The sequence below is a fragment of the Orbicella franksi genome, chromosome 11, assembly GCF_964199315.1.
Source record: "Orbicella franksi chromosome 11, jaOrbFran1.1, whole genome shotgun sequence".
Lineage (NCBI taxonomy): Eukaryota > Metazoa > Cnidaria > Anthozoa > Scleractinia > Merulinidae > Orbicella > Orbicella franksi.
Window position 1 is genome coordinate 25,479,116 of NC_138155.1, and position 23,795 is coordinate 25,502,910.

Sequence of the window (23,795 nt, forward strand, 5' to 3'; positions counted from 1 at the left end):
ATTTGAAACCTTGGAATGTAAATATATCGTGTTGACTCCAAAAGTGCTTACTCAGCATATTAATTGTCAATTGTTAATAGCGGTCGTATATGCCATTAAGCCGCTGAATCCATAGCACCACATACTTGGTTTTTAATTCTTTCGAAGTCAGAATGACTAGAATATATCCTTGCAAATTTTTATCGAAAACGGATATTGAAAAGACAGAAAGGAGAATTTTGTATACCGTCCACTCCGGTTTCAAGGCGACTAAACTTTGCCCTGGTATCCGAACCAGCCTATCAGAAACTTTTATGGTAAAAACCTCTTGAAAACGTCAATCAATTTTATACCTGAATTTTGAAAAGAATTTTCTAGACTGTTCTAGAATGCTAAGCTTAGTCGGTGACGAAACTTTACTAGCGGTCACCTCGTTTCCACACCTGTTGATTTTCATGCAGCAATAAGATATCGAAAGTGAAACAAGCTCAAAATCTGCGACATTTCCCGATGATGGTGTTGGCGTGTTTCCTAGGACTGACCATAATAATAAGAGTAACGGTAAGTTAACAACTCAACATTCTGCTGACATTTCAAATCTCGGCGAGCAGTCAGAAACCCGAGTAATCAGTTATATTTTCCATATTTCCACTCAGCAGTCCATGGACAGAAAAAAGAAATAGTGATATGTAAGATGCTTCTGAATCCCACACGCTTCTTGTATTGTTTTTTAGTCCAACTTAGTTAGTTCTCTGCCATTTCAAAGCTACGGTTTGTCGCAGAAGAACGCATTTCAGTGCAAAACCACGTGGAATATCGAAACTGGATGCAAGAGGGTGCGGTTTTTGAACAGTCCAAGTTCGACGATTTAGTATCTCGATGGAGCCGGCTTTCTTTCTCATCTACATTAAGGAAATGAAAATTGAAAAATTGTTTTCAAATTTTCTCATATTTACCGATTACATGTATGAATAAGTGTGAGGCTTAGGCTTTCAGCTGACAGTTACGTGACGCGGCGAAAATGCTTTCATGGGCAAAATTTCGTACACACCGTTGTGTCGCGCCCGGGCCGCTGTGATTGATCGAAGCGAAGTGTTGCCAAAGTTGGGAGCCGTTCACAACTCTTCCTCAGGACAAAGCTCCCGAAAACTGCCAGCCTGTGTTTTAAATGGACATATCTGAATGGTGAATTTAACAGGCCTGATCGATTGAGAGCGGAAAGCGGCGGCGCCAGTATGTTTTGATTCGTCGATTCAACTGTCATGCGATCATCAGCTGTTTAGAGTCAAAAACTCTATCGGAACGCTTTGAAACTCGTTCACCTAGCTTAGATAACTTAAAGGAAGCGTGAGAAATTAACTGGGAATGTTTTGCTTGTTAATGCTGCTTTATATGCTATTATAATAAGGTAGCGTGATCAACAACTATATCATAATCATCCATGGTAAGTTTGACCTTTACATGTAAATCATGCAAGGAATGCTCACTTTTGAAAACAAACCTGCATGTTATAATAGAGATTCAATTCCTTTTTTTTAATTTTAAGATCTATAATGCCTCTGGACCGCAATTTGAAACGAAAACCATGTGGATTTTTATTCTTTTCTTGAGTACAAAAATCAATCAATGAAAAGCTTTAAGTTTACAATTAAGAATTCTAATGCACCAGCAAACAAATTCACAACAAATTATTCACTTATGGGGACCGAACTTCCTGCACGCATATTGATAACATTTCAAAGGTCAATGTTCAACCCAAAGCAAAGAATTAGCCAAAGTTGTAAGCCTGAATTTCTCATAATTCGATCAAAATTTCCCCTTGCCCAGCGAACCAGAGGCCGTTACGAAAGGGAATTATTTTTCTATGTAAAAAAAAGTATACTAACATACTTGTATTTCATTTGTAGAGTATTTTAAATGGCGATCATTTTTTTTAGTTGACATGCGTGTTTGATGCAGGCAGCAGGCAGGATTTCATAACTTCTAGACACGCGATTACAAATGCGTGATTTGAACATAACTATCAACAGGGCCCGAGTTAACAGGTTTCAGGAAAGATGTTTCTGGAGGTTCTTACTTACATGCCTTGCCAGCGGCTTGGTCTATAAACTTGTAAAAAACAAAAAAAAAACTATAAATATTTCTCCAACAAGGACCTCACGCTAGTTGAATAACATTTAATTATACAAACAGTATCAGCAGCTCATCAAACTGTACTGTTTGCTTTTTTTCTCATCACTTTAAAAACAACTATCATCACTTGTACATTACTTGTACATGTACAAGTACATAACAAATGCGATACTGTCGTCAATATTGTGATTTCACTAACACTTTCAAAACGAGAAAAAAGATGACTCAGTTTGTGTTTTCTAGCCCTTTATCAACGTACATCTGGAAAGCATTTTGTTCAATCATTTACTATGTTATTCATTTTTCACTGAGAATTAAGAATCCCTTAATTAAATCTTGAGAACCAATAGCTCTTCCACGCTTGATTCTCTCTTTTATAGAATCTCCGTGCGGCTTAGCTGGTCTTAGTTACTGTTGACTGAAGACAGATACTGATTAAAAATAGCTATTTTAAACACATTATGGACACAGGGATCCTCAGGGTATCGGCATAAAAACAGACCATTCTATAAGAAACAGGCATTCGATATGTTAGTCAACATTGAAAGGGGCTTCCCCTAACTATTACACTAACAATCGGTGACATCATCTTGTATTTGATTGGTTTGTGGTGGTGTGTGTGTACGTGTGCCACGTAGCATTCAGCTGGCAAAAAACTTGCACCGAACAGACATCAGCCACTTTGTATAACAGTGAGGACTGTCAGTGCAGCTCATTGCAGTTGACTAGCCTAGAAAACGTTGCCATGTTTGCCGTAAATCTGTTAATTTTGCTGGCTGGGGCTGGAGTATTGGTATGTGATTTCTAGTTTTGCTTTGAATTCTCACTCGCTCACATTCATATCAAGCTTGTTTGCACCAGGCGGAGTTTTAAAATAGCAACAGACTGAACAGATTATCACGGCGCGCGTTTAACAATCCATTTATATTTTCAAATGCGGGGGACTTGTTTCCCTTGAAATATTTTAGATTTAAATTAATCTGATCTGAAAAGCAAAACAAAACGTTCTATATAGCAGGGACGACTACGAACAGATACCATTTCCATTCTAACAGCAATATAGCAAGTGTCAAATTCATTTAATCTAACCGGAAAAACCGGTTCCGCTTGTTTATGCTCCGTAACGTGGCTCACGCTATACCTGCATTGAAACATCCTGCGAGAAAATTAGGGCTGAGAAAGCCGGATGCTCTCGCAGGCTATAATTATGCAACTTACTGGCTATCAAACGGTCGAAAAATCTGGCTTAAATTGCATAAGTTGCTGATAATACGTCCAGAGTCCAGAGTTATAAGGCTCTGTATATAAGTTTTGTCACAGTGATTAATAGAGCATGTACGCACTATTGAAAACGTCGGAATTCAATGGGCGGAAATCATCGGAAGAACTTTTTCCTGAATATCATTTTCCAGTTGGGCAGGAGGAACCCTCGAGGCTCCGCAGATAAACCGCCGTTTTAGACTTGTAAGCAAGGTTTTCGACGTGTGCTCTGACGCGAAAAATGCATAAGAATGATGTCGGCATGTTCAGACGTTGGTTCTGTGAACATTCTCTTGAACGAAACTTTTACTAAGTAATGCAAGTTTTTCACCGTTGATCATAATATTTAAGCAACTTAACAGTGAAAAGTGTAGTGTTGGTTAGTTTATTGAACATTCCAGGATTATCGTTCAAAACTTCTCGGATTAAGCATGACGTTTCGGTTCAGAGACCTCCTGTGTTGTGTCAGTAACTCTAAAAGGTTTTAAATTGCGCTTAATTAAGGCGATTATTAGCTAAACTGATGATAAACCACAAGTTAGTGTAAAACGATTAACACCTTTCGAAGATCATTCATCAATCTTTTAGCACTTGAGGATGGCTCTAAATTAAACAGTAAGGATCTTAAGAAAACATGCTATGAGCATAATTAGACAGTTGCCTCAGGGCATTTTTTTTTTTTCACCGCACGCAGATGTGCGCGAATAACTTTGCTTACGGTTTGTCAAAGCCATCAATTCCTCTCTCTACGTGTAATCAAAGTTTTCATGATCTAGTATTTGATTTATAACCACGTTGTTACGATCCAAAAAGGAGAAACATGAAAACGAATACCCAAGGTCGATGCGAAGTGACATTAATTAAAATAATCCCATTTGTTTGGGTATGTGGGTGGGGGAAATAAGTAGTGGGGTTTTTAAGCCGTATGTGATAATTATAACCCGTTGACCCTTGACTGTAAAGTCTTCTAAGCTGAATCAATGTTTATCATTATAAATTCTACTATTCCAGTACAACGTCCGCTCTACGACGAGTTCATCTCAAGCTATCTCATTAACAGATCAGTGAATACCGGAAAACACAAACCATTTATAATGACTTCTTTTATATACGCTGAATCTAATAAATCGTTTTGAAAGTTCAATTTGTTAATTCTTTCCGCTTACTGCGTCAGTTAAACCCAGTGTTTCAAACCACCGAAACCTTGCATGTTGACAACAAAAGCTAATATGACTGGGATTGACAAGATGACTTGTGTCCAGCAGGTCGCAGTACAAAATGTGACAGTCCCTCCCCCCTCCCTCCGTTTTAGATGACTTAAGGCGAGGGTTAACATAAAGGCCGTATTTTTGCTCGATATTATGGTTTGAATGCAAATATCTCGTTCACGTTTCAAGCTGTGAAAAATCTCTCTGCTCATTTCACGTAGCTACGTTTTGGGCTGTTTTGTAAATTTTTTGGTGATTTTTGGGTATATCTGGGGATAAACAGTTTTTCTCAAAGGATTTGTAAAATCTATGGAAATATGAAATTTTGAAGATTTGATGCTGTTTTAAAATTAGAATTTGAAGTTAGAAATTGGTGGACGTGCACCAAACAGTTGCCCACCAACCCGGGGAGCTCTTTTGGGGGCAATCAACTGTCTGGTGGTGTTCCAAACCCCCCTTTTTTCCTTTTAATCCTTCTTTAAACTTCCTAAAATTTCAGTAAAATTCATGTGTACCCCCGCCTTAAGTGCTCTACTGGCTCCTTGGCTTGCATTTTTCTAACTTCGAACAAAGTGTTGTTACTGCTTTTCAGACTTTTGTCCCTTGTCGACTGTTTTGACTTATGAAGAAAAAACAAACAAGCAAACAAGAAATAATTTTTGTGAAGGCAGAGTACTCTAGTACTCTACGTAAGCCAGTCATCATGGTGACATGCGCTGACCAAATCATGTGATTGTCTAAGAGAGACACGATTAGGGGTATCGAATGGTCTTTGCGATAATTTGCGAGCATGCGAGGAGAGCGTGTATTTTCGCGAGTGCGTGATCAAACTTTTAAAATATAATACATACAGTGCGTCCAAACGGTTACTGGTTGAAATGTTGAAGAAAAACTGACAAGCTCAGGATGTTTCAACCTTTTTGCCTTTAATCAAATCATAACTGATTTGAACAAGTCAGAGCAGGGTTCATAGAATTTCGAGCAATCTTAAACGAGAATCCGAACATGCGAGCAGTTGGAAAAATTTTGCGAGCACGAGTAGGCGAGCTCTCATCTAATTTTTGGGAGCTCTTTTGAATTAAATGGGACCATTTGATACCCCTATTGTTGTTTCAGTCAAAAATAATTACGTAGATTCTTTACCTACCCTACGCCGAAGAACATGAAACGTACGTATTTAAGATAATTTCAAAGCATAATATGGGCATTACTACCGAGAAAACATTTATATGTAGGCCGACAGACTAAATTATTCAGCCCCGAAGGAATAATTAGTCAAGAGTACAACTGGGGTACACACAGTGCACTCCTTGAAATGAGTAGATGAATTCATGGCTGACAGAGAAATATCAATTTTGCCTGACTGACCTTCAGTGCGAACTTTCCAAACATCGTATTTCGCTCACATTCACCAATAGCGCTCCTAGCCTTACAGAAATGGGATGCCCACGCTTTTGAGGTCGTCTGTTTATGTAACGCACATCCTCAATAAATGGCAGACTTCCTGTACTTATTCTTCCTGTACTTATTCTGTACTTATTTGCTGTCGTCAATCAGACCTAAGTGTCACACGTGCATTAGGCATCGGAACCTGTTTATTTTTCTTTGGTCGGTCACTGTGACCTTCCAGGACGGGTTGAACTATAAACTCTTTAACGGAAGGAAATCCCAATGTGATTGATTTGTTGGGCAAGTTGGATCGTAGTTTATTTCTACCCGGTAAATAAGCTGTTCATTGAAAAATATTCATATCTTCATCAGGTTAAATAAAGCTAACAAAAAAGTTAGCGTTGCAAATCCAGAAAGTTTCCAATGTGTTGCAGTCGGGAAATATGACAGTGACATTTACAGAGGACATATGAAAGCTTATGGTTCCCCTGCTTCAGAAGAGGTGGTCCTAGAAAGAAGGGCATATTGTATACGGTCTGCAGTCTGGATTTGTACTGACCGATTACAAAACCTTTTATGTCTCCTTTCCCAGATGCAATTAAATACAACTTAATGAAAAAACTATAGTCAATTATTTGGTCAACAGCCGAGCTTTGTTTACAAAGAGCGCCCCCCAAAAATGTAATCCAGATCCAGTGTTGGGATAAATTTTGGCCACACGAGGTGGCCGCTTTATAGATTAAATTATACATAGTCAAATAAAACTAATTAGGAACGATTATTTCGTTCGTAAAGCTCTAGCAAAGGTGAGGGCACGAGAAAAACGGCAGGCCCACAATAAAATACCCAATACAAAGAAATAAAAAATATACGAGGTGGAGGAAGGGAGGAGGAGGGTTGAACTCGCAGAGTGTTAGGTCTGGAGACAAAGAGGACGAACTCGAGGAACACGCATCATCTTATAGGTCTCAATGGAAACGAGGCTATGTACTTTTCCGTCTCAACTCGTGACTATTGCCAAATAATCAATCTATTGTTAGTTAGGTCATCAGATATTCTCGTGACTATTACTCAATCCTTTTGTTACGTTGCACAAATTACACTCCATCCCCCTCCGGTTGAACCCTGCTCACTGCCATTCCTCCCTAGCTTACCTTAGTTGTTAAACTGTGATAGTTACATTTAATAATTAATAAAAGTGGGTAGGAGTCATAAACACTTTTATTTGGCGGCAAATAAATTCATTTATGTCTCCTTTCCCAGATGCAATTAAATACAACTTAATGAAAAAACTATAGTCAATTATTTGGTCAACAGCCGAGCTTTGTTTGCAAAGAGCGCCCCCCAAAAATGTAATCCAGATCCAGTGTTGGGATAAATTTTGGCCACACGAGGTGGCCGCTTTATTGATTAAATTATACATAGTCAAATAAAACTAATTAGGAACGATTATTTCGTTCGTAAAGCTCTAGCAAAGGTGAGGGCACGAGAAAAACGGCCAGAAGCCTCCAGAAGGGAGGCCCGCCCCACCCGAGGACTGGTGACCAAATAATGATTGACGTGATTGTATATAAACAGCAAATAACCACATCACCCTCGTGTGGACTAAACTTGTAAAGAAACTACCTTGGTCGATAGGCTAGGTGTACGAATATACTGGAGAAAGGCGTTAGATTTCCACCTTCCTAACTGGCGGATCTGTGTGTCGGTAAAACCTTTGGCCGCAACCCAAGTGGCTGCTCCTATTCGAAAACTGTGCGATTTGTACAAAGCAGGATCGAGCTTACAAAAGCGACGTGCCCTATTGAGTTGCTCCACAAAAAAGTTTCTTTTAATGGGCGCCCCGTCTGGCCGGGCCGGGCGGTTCCTCTAGTAGATATGAAATCTAATATAGTTCTCACTGGACAACATAAGTCTTCTTTATAGATATAAATAACAAAGGGGGGCCCGGTATCACTATGTTTGTACTTAGAAATTGTGAGCTGCAGGGCCGTGACCTGCCCTAGGCGGTTGAGTAACTGCTCCAGCTGCGGAAACATAATAAGATTACTGTGATTGCTACTGTTAACTGTGATCTCGCCAATACGCAAAAATGCAAAAAAGGCTAAAGAGCACATGGCTGATAACATATGCAATTGATACGCTGACTCCGTTGTGTGCTCAAAAGAGGCAATGAGTCGCGTTAATATCGGTAATGTAATTGGAAGACGCACATCGTGCGACGGAGCTAACTTGCGATAACCCTTGAGAAGTTGTCTAATGATTGCAGTTTCTGTTGGATCATTGACTCCTGCTAGCTTGTGAGCATAGCCAATAGCTGATAAATAACTGGTGACAGTTGAGCAAGCGTAATTACTGAAGTGAATAAAGGTGTGACACATATAGTGCTACAACAGCTGGTGTCAAAGGTAAAACTAATGTTGTGACACCTAAAAAAGATTGTGCCCAATCTGTAAATAGTTTCCATGATCGTTTGTATACTTCAGTAGAACCCTTATTTAAGCTAGCAGCTAAAAGCGTTGTAGTTATAGAGGCCAACTCTCCGGAAGAAGAGGCACTGGAACAAGCGTCGGTTCGCGATCCATGCCCTGGCCAAGGGACTTGAATTTCGTGACCTGTAAGCGCGATAGAGCATCAGCTTTGACATTGAGCACCCCAGGCACGTGAATAGCCCGAAATAGAATATTATGCTTTAAACATTGCAAAACAAGCGCCCGCAAGAGAGCTAATAGCTTTTTATCTTTGGTTGTTTTCTTATTAATTACTTCTACTAAGCCTTGATTATCGGTGTGAAACAAAATACACTTATTTTCTAGTTTTGATGCCCATATGGAAATGCTTACAACGATAGGAAACATTTCTAGAATTATTATATTTGTACCTATCCAGCTATCGGGCCATTTACCGTAAAACCAGTGCGAGCCAAAAACTGCACCGTAACCTAACGAGCCTGCTGCATCGGTGTAAAGATGCAGTTTTGGAGATGAAAGCCAAACATAATCTAAAAAGAAGGATCTGCCATTGTAGGCTTCTAGAAAAGTAAGCCATAATTAAAGATCAGATATGGTTTCACGATTTAGACGTATAAAATAACGGGGGCGTTTAATCCCCACCGTTAAATTAATTAGACGGCGCAAAAATGTTCGGCCGGGTACGATAACAGAACAAGTAAAATTAAGAAGACCGATTAAAGATTGTAATTCCTTCAAAGTCACTTTTTTCCTAGTTATAAAATCTTGAATAAGAGTACGGCATTTAGTAAGCTTGTCACTAGGAAGTCGAGCTTCCATTAGTGTTGTGTCTAGTTCAATGCCCGCGAAGGACAAAACACAGCTAGGCCCCACTGTTTTCTCAGGCGCCATTGGCACACCAAGTTCATCACATGTCCGAAGGAAAGCTTTTAACTCATTATCACAGGATGAAATAGAATTGCTAACGATAAGAAAGTCATCTAAAAGATGCAAAATGCCTGGTATCTGCAATTTATTACGGGCTATCCATTCTAGAGCGGAGCTAAAAAACTCGAAAATTTTACAAGAACTCGAGAGCCCCATGGCAAGATTCCTGTCAACATAAAATTTATCCCGCCAACAAATACCCAGCAGGTTGTAATCCGAGGGACTGACCGGAATAAGACGAAATGCGTTTTTTATATCAGTTTTAGCAAGCGCACAGCCCCTGCCTGTGCGCCTTACTAATCGAATCGCATCGTCAATATTAGCATAATGAACACTGGATGCAATTTTTGGAATATGTGAATTGATTGAACGCCCCTCTGGGAAAGATAGATGATGAATTAAGCGAAACTCCCCAGGTACTTTTTTAGGAATTAGGCCAAGAGGCGAGATATGAAAAACTGGAAAAGGCTGCCTTTCAAAGGGACCTACTATTCTACCTAGTTTAATCTCATTGGCTAATTTTTCGTCAACGGCACTTGGATTAGCAATCGCAGAGACGAGATTTTTAGATGAAAAATTAATCCGAGGTCCAACATAATCAATAGAAAAACCAAAACGGAAGCCGTCAATTAAGTATTGTCTCGTTCTAAAAGGGCATCCATGGAGGTACGCCTGCAGTTTATCGACTTTGATTGGTGTTGACATTGGACGAGACAGGGCAGGACTGCGTGGCTGGTTTGCCAGGGACAGCTGTTGATGTGGCTGTTCGTGGCATGGTTGTTGATGCTGGATGTGATATTCGCTTTGGAAAGGCACATTTGTTGGCGGGATGCTGAGATCCACATTTAAAACATTCGTGGCTGAAATTGCAGCCGGAACATTTTTCCCCCCTGTGAAATTTCCAGCAGTAGCCGGACGGAAGGGGCGATTTTAAATTTTTGTTGCGTGCGTCCGACGAAGCAACAGGAGCCGCTTTTTGCATGTGGTGCGCCTGCAACCACAGTTCCCAATGAATCTGGTTCCAGGGGAAAAGTGTTTTTTGCCTCAAAAAACGGAAATTTTCGTCATAATAACGCCACTGAGCGTTTTTGGCCGCCAGGTCCCGCACTGTCTCACTGTATTTCATTAATGCTGGTGCGTCCTTTGGGAGTCGCACAGTGTAAATAGCTACAAAAGTTTGAAAGGCGGTGATCCATTGATCAATTGCTATAATCCGTTTTGCTTTTTGAGCGGGCTCGAGACTAATGACCGGCCGAGCGTTGGACTGCGTAGTTTGAACAACGAAATTATACTTATAATCACTCGGAGATATTCTGTGTAAGAGCGTCCCTAAATCAATGTATTCATTCGCCCAAATTTTAGATTGAATCTTTTCCGAAATTCTAGAGGCAAGAGGGACACCAATTTGGGTGTGAAGTATTTGAGGGCGGTCATTAACCTCGGCCATGTGTTGCGTTACAAAAGAATTAGAACCAATAGAATTATTGCTATCTATTAGTGGTGGATTGTTCTCACCAGTAATGTCCTGAATCACAGCTGCGACTGACTCCTGTACAGAAACAGCTGGATTAGCGTCCTCCTTTTCGTTTCCTTGCGTGTCTTTGATAATTCCTGCAACTTTGAGGCCTTCAACAACGGCGCCGGAGACAATGGCAGCGATATCCAACTGGGTATTGGCTTTACTGGTGCCTTCACGATCACTGGTGATGGGACGACGCACCAGTTGGCTGGGGTGATCGCTCCCAACCCTTGAAACCTCGGCTGGCGAACCCGTCTTTGCACGTTTTGATGTACGCGCACCTTTCGCTTGTTTTGCCGATTTGGCAGCACGTTTGCGGGGGCGTACCCCAGGAACTGAAGGCACAGCGGGAGCGACACGGGCTTTTCCACGGGTCATCATATTGTCTGGTAAAAAAATAAATAAATAAAAACGGCTACAAGGAAAAGGTGTATAGAATAATGGAAAGTAAATGAATGTCGGTATTAGAAGACTGTGTAATCACAGGTAAGGCAATCTGAGCATTGTACAACTAAAACCCAGCAGGTCCGTACGCCCCAAAAGTAAATATCTGTAGAAGTGCACTGAAGCACCCAAGGTGAATTTCGCAATACAATAACAACGGCCACATGTTTGGCAAGCCCCAGAATGGGAGCTGCCGCTAGGTACATGTTAAATGGCCGCAAAAGCTGAGAACATATGGTCTCAAAAAGATAAATATGTACACAGGTACTTACAAAACAACAGGGTTGTGTGAAATGGACCTAATTTAAGCTGGTGGCGTGCCTGTTTGGCCCGCCGCGCCGTTGATGGCAGCGTGTTGTTTAAGTGCGTATAAAATGGCACCCCTGTAACAACCTAGTATATTTCTGCTCGATAAGAAACCGGCGGACAAAGTCTTTATTCAAGGCATCTTCTAACGCCGCCAGCTTAGGTTCTTAAATATTTCCGCTTAAACAAAGATGGTCAGTTTCAATGCCATAAACCGAAAACGAAAAACCAAACACGACTTGTAATCGTTTTCCAAATTCTATACGAAAACGAAAAACGAAAAAGAAAATTAAAATCCGTTTTGTTATGGAAGTGGAAGTCCAATTTGTTTTTTTTGTTTTTTTGTTTTTTTTTTTTTACAGCGCAAAGAAAAAAGAAAAACAAAGTTAAAATTTGAGTTTCATTTTCTTACGCAATTGAAAATGGGTTGGCACTAAGGTAAACGGATTTACTCTTGGAGCTTGAACTCCACGAGTCGAAACCAATGTCTGTTTGAGTAAACTGAAGCGATCTGCCAAGACATGTACATGTAAAATTTGAGTTTCATTTTCCCACGTAATTGAAAATCGTTTGGCACTAAGGTACACGGATTCTTTAAACTACAAGTAGTCCCTCTTTTTATTAGTATATAGTGAAAGAAAGAAACGTAACATGCTAGAAAAAAAAGGCCAGGTGATCAAAGTCTATTTTCTCATCTCGACGTCAATTTTATCGATTACGATCCCATGGGAAGAATTCATCGCTAACTCAAGGTTCATTCATCACTTCTGGCAACTTAAATTGTCTTTGTTCCCTCTTTTATAAACAGCTGGCATGGGGCTAAACAAGGTAGGTAGGTAAAGTCTGCATACAAGGGAGGGGAGGGGGGGGAGGATAGGGAGGTCAGAAACTCCCACCTTCCGTACCCTGCTCTTCCGCTTCCCGTACCTTTCTCTCTCGCCTCCCGTCCTTTTTTGTGCTGCTCCCGTCCCCTGTAAGTTGACAGAGTCAAAACACATCCTAGTCATTTAGCTTCGCAATTCTTAAGCATTTCCTTTGTTTTTAAATAATTTAACAAGATTACCACTGTCATATGTTTCAATTCAATGAAGTTTTGACCCACGTGTTTATCTTCTTTGAGTTTCACCATTTCAGTCCATTTTCATCGGCTCTTCAGATTTGTTCCTGAAATCCGTTTTCAGTGACGACGGTCTCAAAAGTTAATTCCAAATTGTCTCGTGTTCTGATAAAGTATACGTATTTCCAGTAACCAGTCCGGCGTTTATTGGGATCAGACAATTGAATCATGGAAGTAGGATTTGACGATAAAAATGAATGACAGGCCAAACACCACTCCTATTGGTCTAGATAGGAAAACTTTGACCTTCAAAGCTTTGCTCTAACAAGTACGTTTTTCAAAGATCTCTCTTCTCTGTATGAAAGCAGGTGAGGGTCTTTATAGATCTCCCTTAGCAGAGGCTGATTTTGTATTAAATGCCATTTACTCAAAAGAATGTTTTTTTAAGATTAGGCCCAGATGGGCGATATTCTGTAACAAACGGCAAAATTCTTTTGCCTGTTTTTTGTTTATTTTGTAGAGCCGACATTCTTTCGCTTAATTTAATTTCTGAGAGAGTGTTTTCTAAAAGGTTATCTGGATAACCTCTGTCGCGTAATCTGCGTTTGAATTGTGTAATGTTTTCTTCAAATGTAGGTTTTGAAGAGTTGGTTCTCAGAAGTCTTAAGGCTTCGCCTTTGATAAAGCCTTCCTGACGCCTGGAGGGTGGCAGGAGGTGAAGTGTGTGTATCAATCTCGTTCCCTGAGTCTTCGTTCCCCTTGACCAGCGGTCGGAAAACGAGAGCGCTTGGAGCAACCATTTTGAAATAACCGAATTCTGGTGACTCTGCCCATCCGGTTTCACTGCGCAGTGTGCATCTATGGCGCATGCCTGAAGTGGTTGCTCCCAGAGCTCTCGTTTTCCGACCGCTGTTCAAGGGGAACGAAGACTCTGGGAACGAGATTGTGTCTGTTCTGGAAAGTTTCTGTCGGTTTGAAGTGCGTGCGCACGTCGAGAATGGATTCCTTCTTAAATCTTTCGCCCTTATAGATGCATGTATCCGGGAAAGTTATTTCTGTATCTGAAATTTCAGCCGTGATTTTATGGTCGGATGGTAGCTATTTGCTAGCTCTATAAACGTGTTTATTTCCTCTTTGTTTACGTTCTATAGAGAAAAGATATCATCGATAGATCTTTTCCAAGTGAGCGGCTTTAAGTGGCTGCGGTTAATGATTTCAGTTTCCACAGCGGCCATGAAAATGTTGGCAAAAGAGACTGCCATTTTTGTACCCATTGCGGTACCGTGTGTTTGAAGATAATTTTTGCCGTTAAAATGAAGAGTTTTCTTTTAAGATAAGTCTACGCATATCTCTGAGGTAGAGGGTAGGTATGGGAGGTTTGTTTAGGTGGAATGTTTCGTATGTTTAACAAACAATGGTGATTCCTTCCTCCTGTGGGATGTTAGTATATAGGCTTGTAACGTCCATTGACACTAGCATTGTGTCGTTTGCGACCTTCGTTTTCTCTATTAAGTTTAAAAAATCTGTTGTATCTTTAAGGTATGATTCCTGAACTTTAGCAACAGGCTGAAGGAGGTAATCAACAAATGATGAAAAAAAAAAATGAAATCTCAGAAGTGACTGAGAAGACGTTAAATGCAAGTCAAATATATTTTGGGTTCTTGTTTTTGAAAGTACTCTAACGCGTTGTTAAATTAAAAAAGTTAGCGGTTCGCATTTCTCTCCCGCTTCCCGCCCTCTTAGAACTCCCGCTTTCCGCCCTTTCCTCCCCCGCCTCCCGTACCCCTCCCGCTCCCTTGTCCAGCCACCCCCCCCCCCACAACATACAAGCCAAGTGGCTCATCAGGCCGGAGCTTATCCCGGTTTCTATAGCATGAAGCGACTAGGAGTATTTCTACTCCCCCCTGGATGGGATGCTACTCCATCGCAGGGTTACCCCCAGCATTAAATTCGCCGGTACCCATTTATACACCTGGGTGGAGAGAGGCACCGTGCGAGTAAAGTGTCTTACCCAAGAACACAACACAATGTCCACGGCCAGGGCTCGAGACCATACCGCTTGCTCCGGAGTCGAGCGCCTCCCGCTGAAATTTTCTTGGTTCCTTCTTTTATAAATAGCGGGGACTAAACAAGTTGTGCATAAAATTTAATTAACACGGTATGCACCCGATCACGTGATCCTCCAAGTGGCCGAGTTGTTTTCCATTTGATTATAACGGCAAAAAATGTACTCAAAAACCTCTAACAAATGATATAGGAATTAAGTAAAATATTAAACTTTACGATTAAAGCCGAAAGGAAAACAGGTGTGGAATATTGAGCTCAGAACGAAACAATGATTAAACTCACAAGTGTTAAAGTAATCCCTAAATAAATAAGAATGATACATGTCAATTAGTGAAATATCAATGTATATATTCACTGACGGTGCTATAAATGCAACGGCGAATCCTAGAAACAAACCGATAGCTTGAGACTTTCCGAACATCATATTATCGTCACTGGCAGTGGAAGCGTTCAAACTATGTTTAAAACCAGGTAACCTGAAGCCGGGCAACTGATGAATCGCGCCGTCGACTGAATGAAAAATGTCTCAATTTTCGAGGTCATTTAGTTTATGTATGAAGAGCCCAATGGTCTCAAATTACATGTTAGGATGGGGGGAATGTCCGTTGTGAAATTTTCCGCTGGCATGGCTGACAATTTTCGAGGTCATTTAGTTTATGTATGAAGAGTCCAATGGTCTCAAATTAGATGTTAGGATGGGGGGAATGTCCGTTGTGAAATTTTCCGCTGGCATGGCTGACACAGTGAAAAGTACGGAAAAGTTCAGCTGAAAGTTGTCAGTCAGGAGACCAGTTCCCTTTTACGACAGGCTTTGTTTAAGTCGGTCGTTTTCCTATAGCGAAGAGATTTGATCCTTAATTTCTAGTTGCCGATCCCAACAGGTAGAACTGAGAACAAGTCCGAATTTAACATCAAGACAAGTTGGGAAATGATTGATTGACAGATACGTTTTCCTCGGTATTTGCGGACAGTCGCGTTCTTTTGTTCTGTAGGACAGCACTGTTTCATTAGCTGCATTCGATGACTGTACTTTTTAAGGAAATGAATCATTTATTCATGAGCACAAGACTTTGCTCATTGATCGACCTTTCTCCTGCCGCAACGCACGAGAGCATGCTCGCAGGCTAAAATCATTAAAATTATGTTTAGATCCTTGTCTTACTGTAAAGCTTTATGTAGTTTTGCGGTAGTGAGTTTGTTCTTCTTTTTAATAACGTGGAAATGCTCTGGATGATGCTGATTAAAACAAAAAAGGTAAATTGGTGGTGCGTCATAGAGCGGTTTTCAATTGAGTGTAGCAGCTAGTAACTATATCTCAAGCCACACCTATACTACCTTAAAAAGTTGCTATAACATATCGATTTGTTTTCATCTAAGTGAGTGACAAATTGCCATGTTTTGACTAATCGCTATTGGTCGATGACATATCATTTGTTTACATCTGAGTGAGTGACAACTGAAATTTGCATATCAATCACTAACAAAGTCGTTTCTACTCTTTGCGTATCCGCGAATAAAAAAAATCGCAAACTACGTTGTTCAGATCTCCAAGTCCGTTGTATTCGCAAATGTTTACGAGTTGCCTTGTGCCTCTGTTTCAAAACGAGTCCAAGTGCAAAACCATTTTTATGAAAATGACTTTGAGTTGCATGATCATGAACCTGTATGCAGAACTCATTTTCATATGAATGGTTTTCGCAATTGGACTCGTTTTGACACAGAGGGAAATGGCCTATTATAACACACCCACCTGAGGACCATTTTTTTTTTGTTTTTTTTGTTCTTTTTGCTCTATCTGAAAAAATTCCCTGCGGGAACTGTCTTTATGAATGAAACGATGAATCGAGCTTACATTACCTGAGTAGACTTGAATTGTTTGGGTTCACCTTTGTTTTGCACACTTACGGGGACATTCGCGTACCAGCACTTTAAGGACATTTTCGAGGCCCCATCGGGAGTTCTCGGGACACGGGATATTTAGGTGAAAAATTAACGGGGTCAGGATATTTGACGGAAAAATAAATGGGATATAGGATATTTAGAATAGATATCCCGGGATATCGAGTAGGAAAACTGATAGTATTTGTAATTGGATTAACAAGGTTCTGGTGATATGCATATTCCGTTAGGCCAAACATTAACGGGATGAGGATACCCAGACCTCCTCCTCCCTCCGCTAATGAGGTTTCGTTTTCGTGTCCCCGGAAAGAAGCTGAAATCCACAGCTAGTTATAAAATAGCTCAGATTTGATACGATTAGGAGCAACTGCCAGATGAAATCATCTTTCGTTTATTTTATTTGGAACCTTGATATAAAAATAATTAGGAGAAAACTAGTCTTTAACATTTTCCTATAATTTTTCTGTGGAAAAATCATATCTATTCCCAGACTGTCCAAGGTATGCACAAACAAACTGACCAAAATATCATTATAACTATATTGTCTGTATATCTTTATAAACTGAGAAATATTCTGCTTCTCTAAAACATAAAACGGGTGAAGGCTAAAACACTGTACATGTGCTGTGCAACTGAATTTCAAACTTAACAATTCATCTCGATATATAAACTGTTCTCAGATTTCCTTTTTTAAATAACAACTTATAAGCCATGTATGACTCATTTCATTTTCAATATCTTGAAAGCTAAAAGTATACTAACCTTACTACATCATTTACATCTTTTAAATTACCCGCGTACATATATTTATTCAATTCTAACGGTGCAAATGCCCTTCTCAATAGATACATCCTATCTTATAGAAATGTTCAACATTTTAATGTTAATTTCACTCGCTTAACCACACAAAACATATTATTTAAAAAAAAAAAAATACTTTAACGTTGTACATTTTCTTTGACGAAAAAAAACACGAATTCTTAAATTCCAAATAGGGAGCCTGTGGAATAAATTACATGTTAAAAATGATTTCCAGTCCGTAATGCGCACTCTCGAGAGTTTGTTTTCGTTTTTTGTTTTTTGTCGTGTAAGAGATCACGAAATGTTAACATTTCGCAACTAAGATAAAGTAAATTCACAGTTTCAAAACAACCGCCATTATGAATGCCAAACGGTCGAAGCTTTATGCTTCCTTTCTCATATTACTTGATGAAACAACTTGGCTGTAAAAATGAATGAAGCTGGAAAAAGATTTTGAAAGGCCTCAAGGATAAGGTATGTGGTCCGTAACGAATAACATTGATTCGCATTCCATCGAGTGAAAACTTATAATGTTTATAAGCATTAGGGTGCTAAGACTGCCCAGTAGGGACTGGAAATCATCTTTAAGTACGTTAAATAATCAAATATTCAGTCGTAGATTTTTGAACCCGCAACTTAAAATATTTCGAAAACAAAGCTCTTCTTCTTTACGCTGCTCTTAAAGGAGAGGTCACTCCAAAAAACGTAAATTTTTTGCCAACGGTAATAAAAACCTTGCACTAAGTTAAGCCACTCCCTGAAGTTTCAGCCTCTTGACTGCAGGTTTTCCTTATGAAATTCGTTTCCAAAGTAGACCAAAACTTCGACCTCACTGCCGCCATTTTGAACAGTACTCAACAGCATTGCTGCGTTTTTGTGACGTCATTTCGTCCAAGAGATTTTGATCAAATGGCTTCCGACAAGCATTTAAACTTCCACTCTGGGTTGTGGCTGCTCTTGAGCCACATTATTTTAAGCCGAACATGCTCTAAATGCCGAAATGATAGCATTGAAGATAGCGAAGTGGATAATCACTTGGAAAAAAAACACATGTTGCTGACCTTGTGAAGAATGCAAAGTCAGTTGCAGGTTTTTCTCCTTCCCGTCAATTTCGAGTCGGACGGAATGACGTTAGATAAACATGGCCAGGCTGCCAAGACGCTTTCAAAATGACGGCTTCCGAAGTCGCTTCTTTCGAGACAAATTTCTTCAGAAAAGCCGGCACTCTGATAGGCTGACACCTCGGTGAGTGTAAAAACTGAATGTTTACTTGCTATAGGCGAAGACATTTAACCGAATAGTCAGCCAGCGCTATCCTAAGTCTCCTGGTAAGATCATTGAAAAACCTGATCACTGTCTTTTCTTTTAAAACAGCTAAATGTCTGCCGTGAATCGTCAGATCCAAAACTGAGTGTGTTGAGGGTGCCATTACTAGGGAAAATTTATGAGTGATTTGCCTCCCCCCTCCCCCCACATACACCCCTCACCCCTTATAAGTTAACGAATTTTGAAACTGACGATTTCTAACCGTATTGAAGTTTGCTGGTCATCGGTTCGCATTCGGCTAATCAGATAAAAAGAGGATATTACATGTACATGGCTGCTCGGAGATATGAAATTTCTCTTCGAGAAATTTCGAAGCTCCAAGTGGTCATGTAATGTTCTATTTATTATATAAACACCAATAGAATCCCAAACCGTTTCGCTTTTGCTTCGAAAGGTGCCATTGTGTAACCATAGCAACGGTGATCTTTTCACATGTGAGGATAACATGTTATTTTCACGTGTGAAGTAATCATGTTTTCGCGCCAAAGTTCACCTGGCATTTCATTGGTTTTTACATTATATATAAATAAACGTCTCCACTGGCGATTGAACTTATCGGTGACAGTCTTCAAATGACTCTGTTACTCGGCAGCATTAAGCTCATTTTATGGCGTCGGGGATTCCATCCACCAATACTGTTCAAAGATAAAAACATCATCATAAATTACTAGAGCAAAGAATTCAGGCGTTAGCTGACAAACATGTTCATCTCCACGCAGAACTCGATAACTACGTCCTATTTTTTAATAAAATCAAATAAAATAAGAATATTCTAATTTTATAATATCACCCGGCTGGTTATGACCAGTTTGACACAATGCTCAGGGTCAATAGAGTGTAGGTTAATTCTGCTTGCAATAACTACAGCAACATGCTGAATGCAAAAACGTTCGCTTATCTTGACTTGAAACTATTACTTACAAAGGACTTCTCCGTCTTCCTGTTCGGCCTCAGGGTGGTACCCTTCGTCCTCGTCTGGCTCATCCTGATATCCGTTCTCATCGTTTCCGTTGTCTCCTTCGTCGTTGTGATCATCATCGTCATTGTCGTAGTCGTGGACGTCGCTGGTGTCATCATAGGCATTATGATAGACATTATTGTTATCAGCATCCTCTTCCTCTTCTTCATTCTCAACCTCTCGCTCCTCCTCCTCCTCCTCCTCATCCTCATCATCTTCTTCCTCTTCCTCATCGTCATCGCCATCGTCATCTCCACAATGACCATTGTTCAGCCTATCGTCGTCATCGTCCTCACCATTGTGCGCACCATAGTTATCACCAACGTTATTCTCCCTGGCTAGTATGATTGACATGATCCTTTCTATAACATTAGGGTCCATGGACGCTATAATCAATATGATCATCTTCTAACCTCTCTATCCTCACAAAAGGTACCTTCCGATAGTACAATGCTGAAAGGAAGATAAAACTAACATGAACTTCTTCATAACTTTAACACATGTCTTTGCATGTGACATAATCAAGCCACAAGCTCATTGGCGTGAAATCTATCCTTGCCACGTTTCTATTTTACTTGATATTATTTGTTGAACTCGATAATTTAAATGATGCTTATTTTTCGAGCGGGTTGGGGTGTTATCTCAAAAAGTTTGGATCATAAAGGTGGGAGGCAGGATATAGGGGGCTCGTCGCATTTGCTAAGGCAGCAAATTAAAGCAAGTGTGTCTTAGGCCCCGTTCACACTGCACCGGAGAAATTTGAGAACGCACTTCATCTTCTACTGTTAGGCCTACCGTCCACACTGATCCGTCACGAAAACGGAGCATTTCGAATTTGAAAACACTCATCAAACTGGAGGAATTTGAAAACGCTGTCTTTGCGTTTCAGTGGACTAAAACTATTATTAGCTTTTCAAAGACGATTGCGTCACTATAATCACGTGATTTCCCTGCCTGAGGTTTCCTCAAACGCAAATCCAAAATGACCGCTGATTGTCGTGTTGTCAAATTCGTCCGGCGTATTGCGGACGGAAAACCTTTCATGAGTTTTCAGAGTGAAAACGCCATTTACCAATTTTTCTGGCGTACATGTAGTGTGGACGGGGCCTCGATGCTGCATATATGAAAACTACATTTTTTATTCATCTGAACACAGAAACAAATCAGTCCAATCATTTTGGCATTTTTACAAGAGATTATCTATTTTCTCCATTTTCCCGGAGGGAATCTTATTAATAACACTTTTCGCTAGTTTGTCCCCAGCCGTGTTTTTTTTTTTTTTTTTTTTTTTTTTTTTTTACATAGAGAGGGTCTGCGAGTGGATTATGTTTATTCTAGATAGGCTGAAAAGAAAGCCAGCCCAGGAAGTTTTTCATGACTGATGTCAGGAAATTGCATTTTAGCAATTGTTATATTTAGACTCAAATACTCAAAGACTCAAGGTAAAACGTGCAAGTCGGCAGCACGTGCATGAACTTCCATCACGGTGGTTTGCTTCGTCAGAGAAGCCAGAAAAGTAGCTCCCGCATCATGTACTTATTCACTGCCGGCATTCCGCGCTGAGATCAGCTTGGCGTTCAGTCAGGAAAAAAAAGCTGGTTAAATTTTAGGGAGTATATCATTCTTTGTAACACTTTTGATTTTTTGGAATAGCCACCACTTGGATTGTTTTTTGTTTGTTTGTTTTTTCGCTGCCATCAAACTAAACTTTCCAGCTGCTTCTATAATTTTGCGAGAACGAGTTTCAGTCGTGTATCTGCAGTACCTGTGCCAAAGGGAAATAACGGTATCAACGGTATCAACTATGTCAGATTATGTATAAAGGATAGGTATCGAGACGGATTCTTGGCTTCACATCATGCTACTATAAAACGTCAGTTTTGCGCATATTGAACTCCATGGGTAAGATGTGCAGTGTATACATATTCTGTATGTTCAATATGCTCTGAAATTTCAGAATCGAACTAGCTAGCTCAGATAAGGTAGAGATTACTTCCACCACTCTCTGAGGTGCCGGCGGCTTCTGTTGTCGAACAGCGACTTGGAATCTACATCTAGCCTCCAAAAGCACGACAGAACCAAAGTCGCTAAGCTCGGTACTACGGTCGCTTCGCCATGTATATTTGCAGAACTTGTAACTCTTGTCCAAACAGTACTTACATTAAATTGTCCGAAAATTACGTGTAGGAAAACATTGATTTATTAGGGGTGGGACAATTTCTTTTCCCGATCAAATTGCAGTGTAATTGCACTTTTCTTGCACCAGGCCACAGTCAAGAGTCTGTTTTTGGTATCCAAGTTCTTTTTTTTTTTTTTGTCCAGCTTCGATTCCTTTCGTCGTTCCTTCCTTTGAATTTCTCAATTTTGTTTTAGTTATAGTTCTCAAACAAGAAGTACGTACTTTCTATTAGACTTCAAGACTTACCTCGAGTATTGGTTTTCCGCAGAACAACCTAAGGTGGTAAAAAGCGACAGTGGTTTTTAGAGTACACTTTTGTTTGGCTTACCTCAAAGTGATAAAAATGTTCACGTTACTTTGTTATCATTTTGTCGATTATACCTTGATGTTTTGATAGCCAATATCTCAGATGGCGCAGGTTATATCTATTTCGGGAAATTAAGCCGATTATTTACGTCATGTGCAGTAATCACAACATTTACGGCCTGATCGGTCAGTTTATTTGTTTAGACTTGCTCCTTCTTTTGTTAAATGTTTGCCGCAATACATTCGCGATGCTGAGTCGCCTTTGACAAAAGTTTCCTACAGTTTCAACGTATATAACACAGTCATTTATCTTTGGCGCTTTGTTTCGGGGGTCGGTTTGATAGTGTCGCCGGGTAAGCGAGGTTTTTACCTTCTTGAACAAAGCTTTTAGCAGTACTTATGAGCTATAAATGGGCGATAACGTGTTGATGCGTAAAGTACCGCTCCAGGCGTAATCAGTCATTCAAATTGAAGTAGGACATATGTTTTATTTTGACCTCCGACATCTCTATAGCCTAAGCGAGTCAGTAAGTTGTCTGTCCTCCAAAATTGTTTTGAAACTCCCATTCAAATTTTCGTTGTACTAAGACACATTAAAAGGTTGGCATCTTTGGTTTTCAGCAAGTCAGAAAATAACTCATTTAAGTTGACGGAAATTTTGAAATTTTGACACAATATGCCCCGGCAGGTATGAAGTATAACAAAAAAAATCTTGTCGCAATTCAAAAGATTTTTTCCCGCCCTGAAAACTGCGTTAGGTCTGGCAATGAACATGACGTGGAGAAACAGTAGTAAAATCAAAACTTCCACCAGGGAAATAAAAAGAAAGTGTTTTCATCCAGACTTCCGGTTCCCCTTTTTTTGTCCGAGGGTAAATGTGCTTAACGCAAAAGACACAATGTGCGAGGAAGGAGCTTTTGAATAACATCCAAGTCTTCTCTCCAGTCAACAAGATACCAAGAATATTAATGACTGGCACTGAAATAACGAACATGCTAACACAGAATATTGATAGACGAACCCATATCTCATTCAATAATTAAAATTACACGAGGCTAATCGACTAATCTTCCGCAAACAGGCAACAGAAGCAAAAGTGAAGCCTTTGAGCCACTGGTTCATAGCTGCCGGAGCTTATCCCGGTTTTTGTAGCGTGAAGCGGCTAACAGTATTTCTACTCCTCCTGGACGGGATGCTCCGCAAATTGTTAGGTTTTCCCAACAATTCGCCGGTACTCCTGGGTGTAGAGAAGCACTATCGGAGTAAAGTGTCTTGCTCAAGAACACAACACAGTGTCCCCGGCCAGGACTCGAACCCGGATCGCTCGATCCGGGGACAAGCGCACTAAACAAGCGCACTAAACAGAAGCAAGTTGATACATTATTATTTTATAATTCAGACAACAGCTTCGATTCATGAGCAGAAAATTATCAAGGTCGCCGGTCATCCTTTGAGGCAATGTGCTTGACAAGCCATGACCGTAAAGGCCCCTGTATGGATGCACGTCATGTCTTTTTAAGAAACGATTAAGAAGTGGTGGTATCGATGTTTTTTGCTCCTTGACGC

At 40.2% G+C, this 23,795-nt stretch overlaps 1 protein-coding gene and 1 pseudogene across 1 annotated transcript in view; one reads left to right on the plus strand and one right to left on the minus strand.

Moving 5' to 3' along the window:
* Positions 1-394: 394 nt before the first annotated feature.
* Positions 395-23,795, plus strand: part of LOC145503211 (uncharacterized) — a 285,864-nt gene continuing 262,463 nt past the window's right edge. Inside the window, exon 1 of the mRNA XM_081482674.1 lies at positions 395-540. Within this exon, the coding sequence (XP_081338800.1) occupies positions 490-540 (51 nt within the window). The 5' untranslated portion in view covers positions 395-489. The remainder of the gene's footprint in view (positions 541-23,795) is intronic.
* Positions 7,712-9,896, minus strand: LOC145503373 (uncharacterized; annotated as a pseudogene).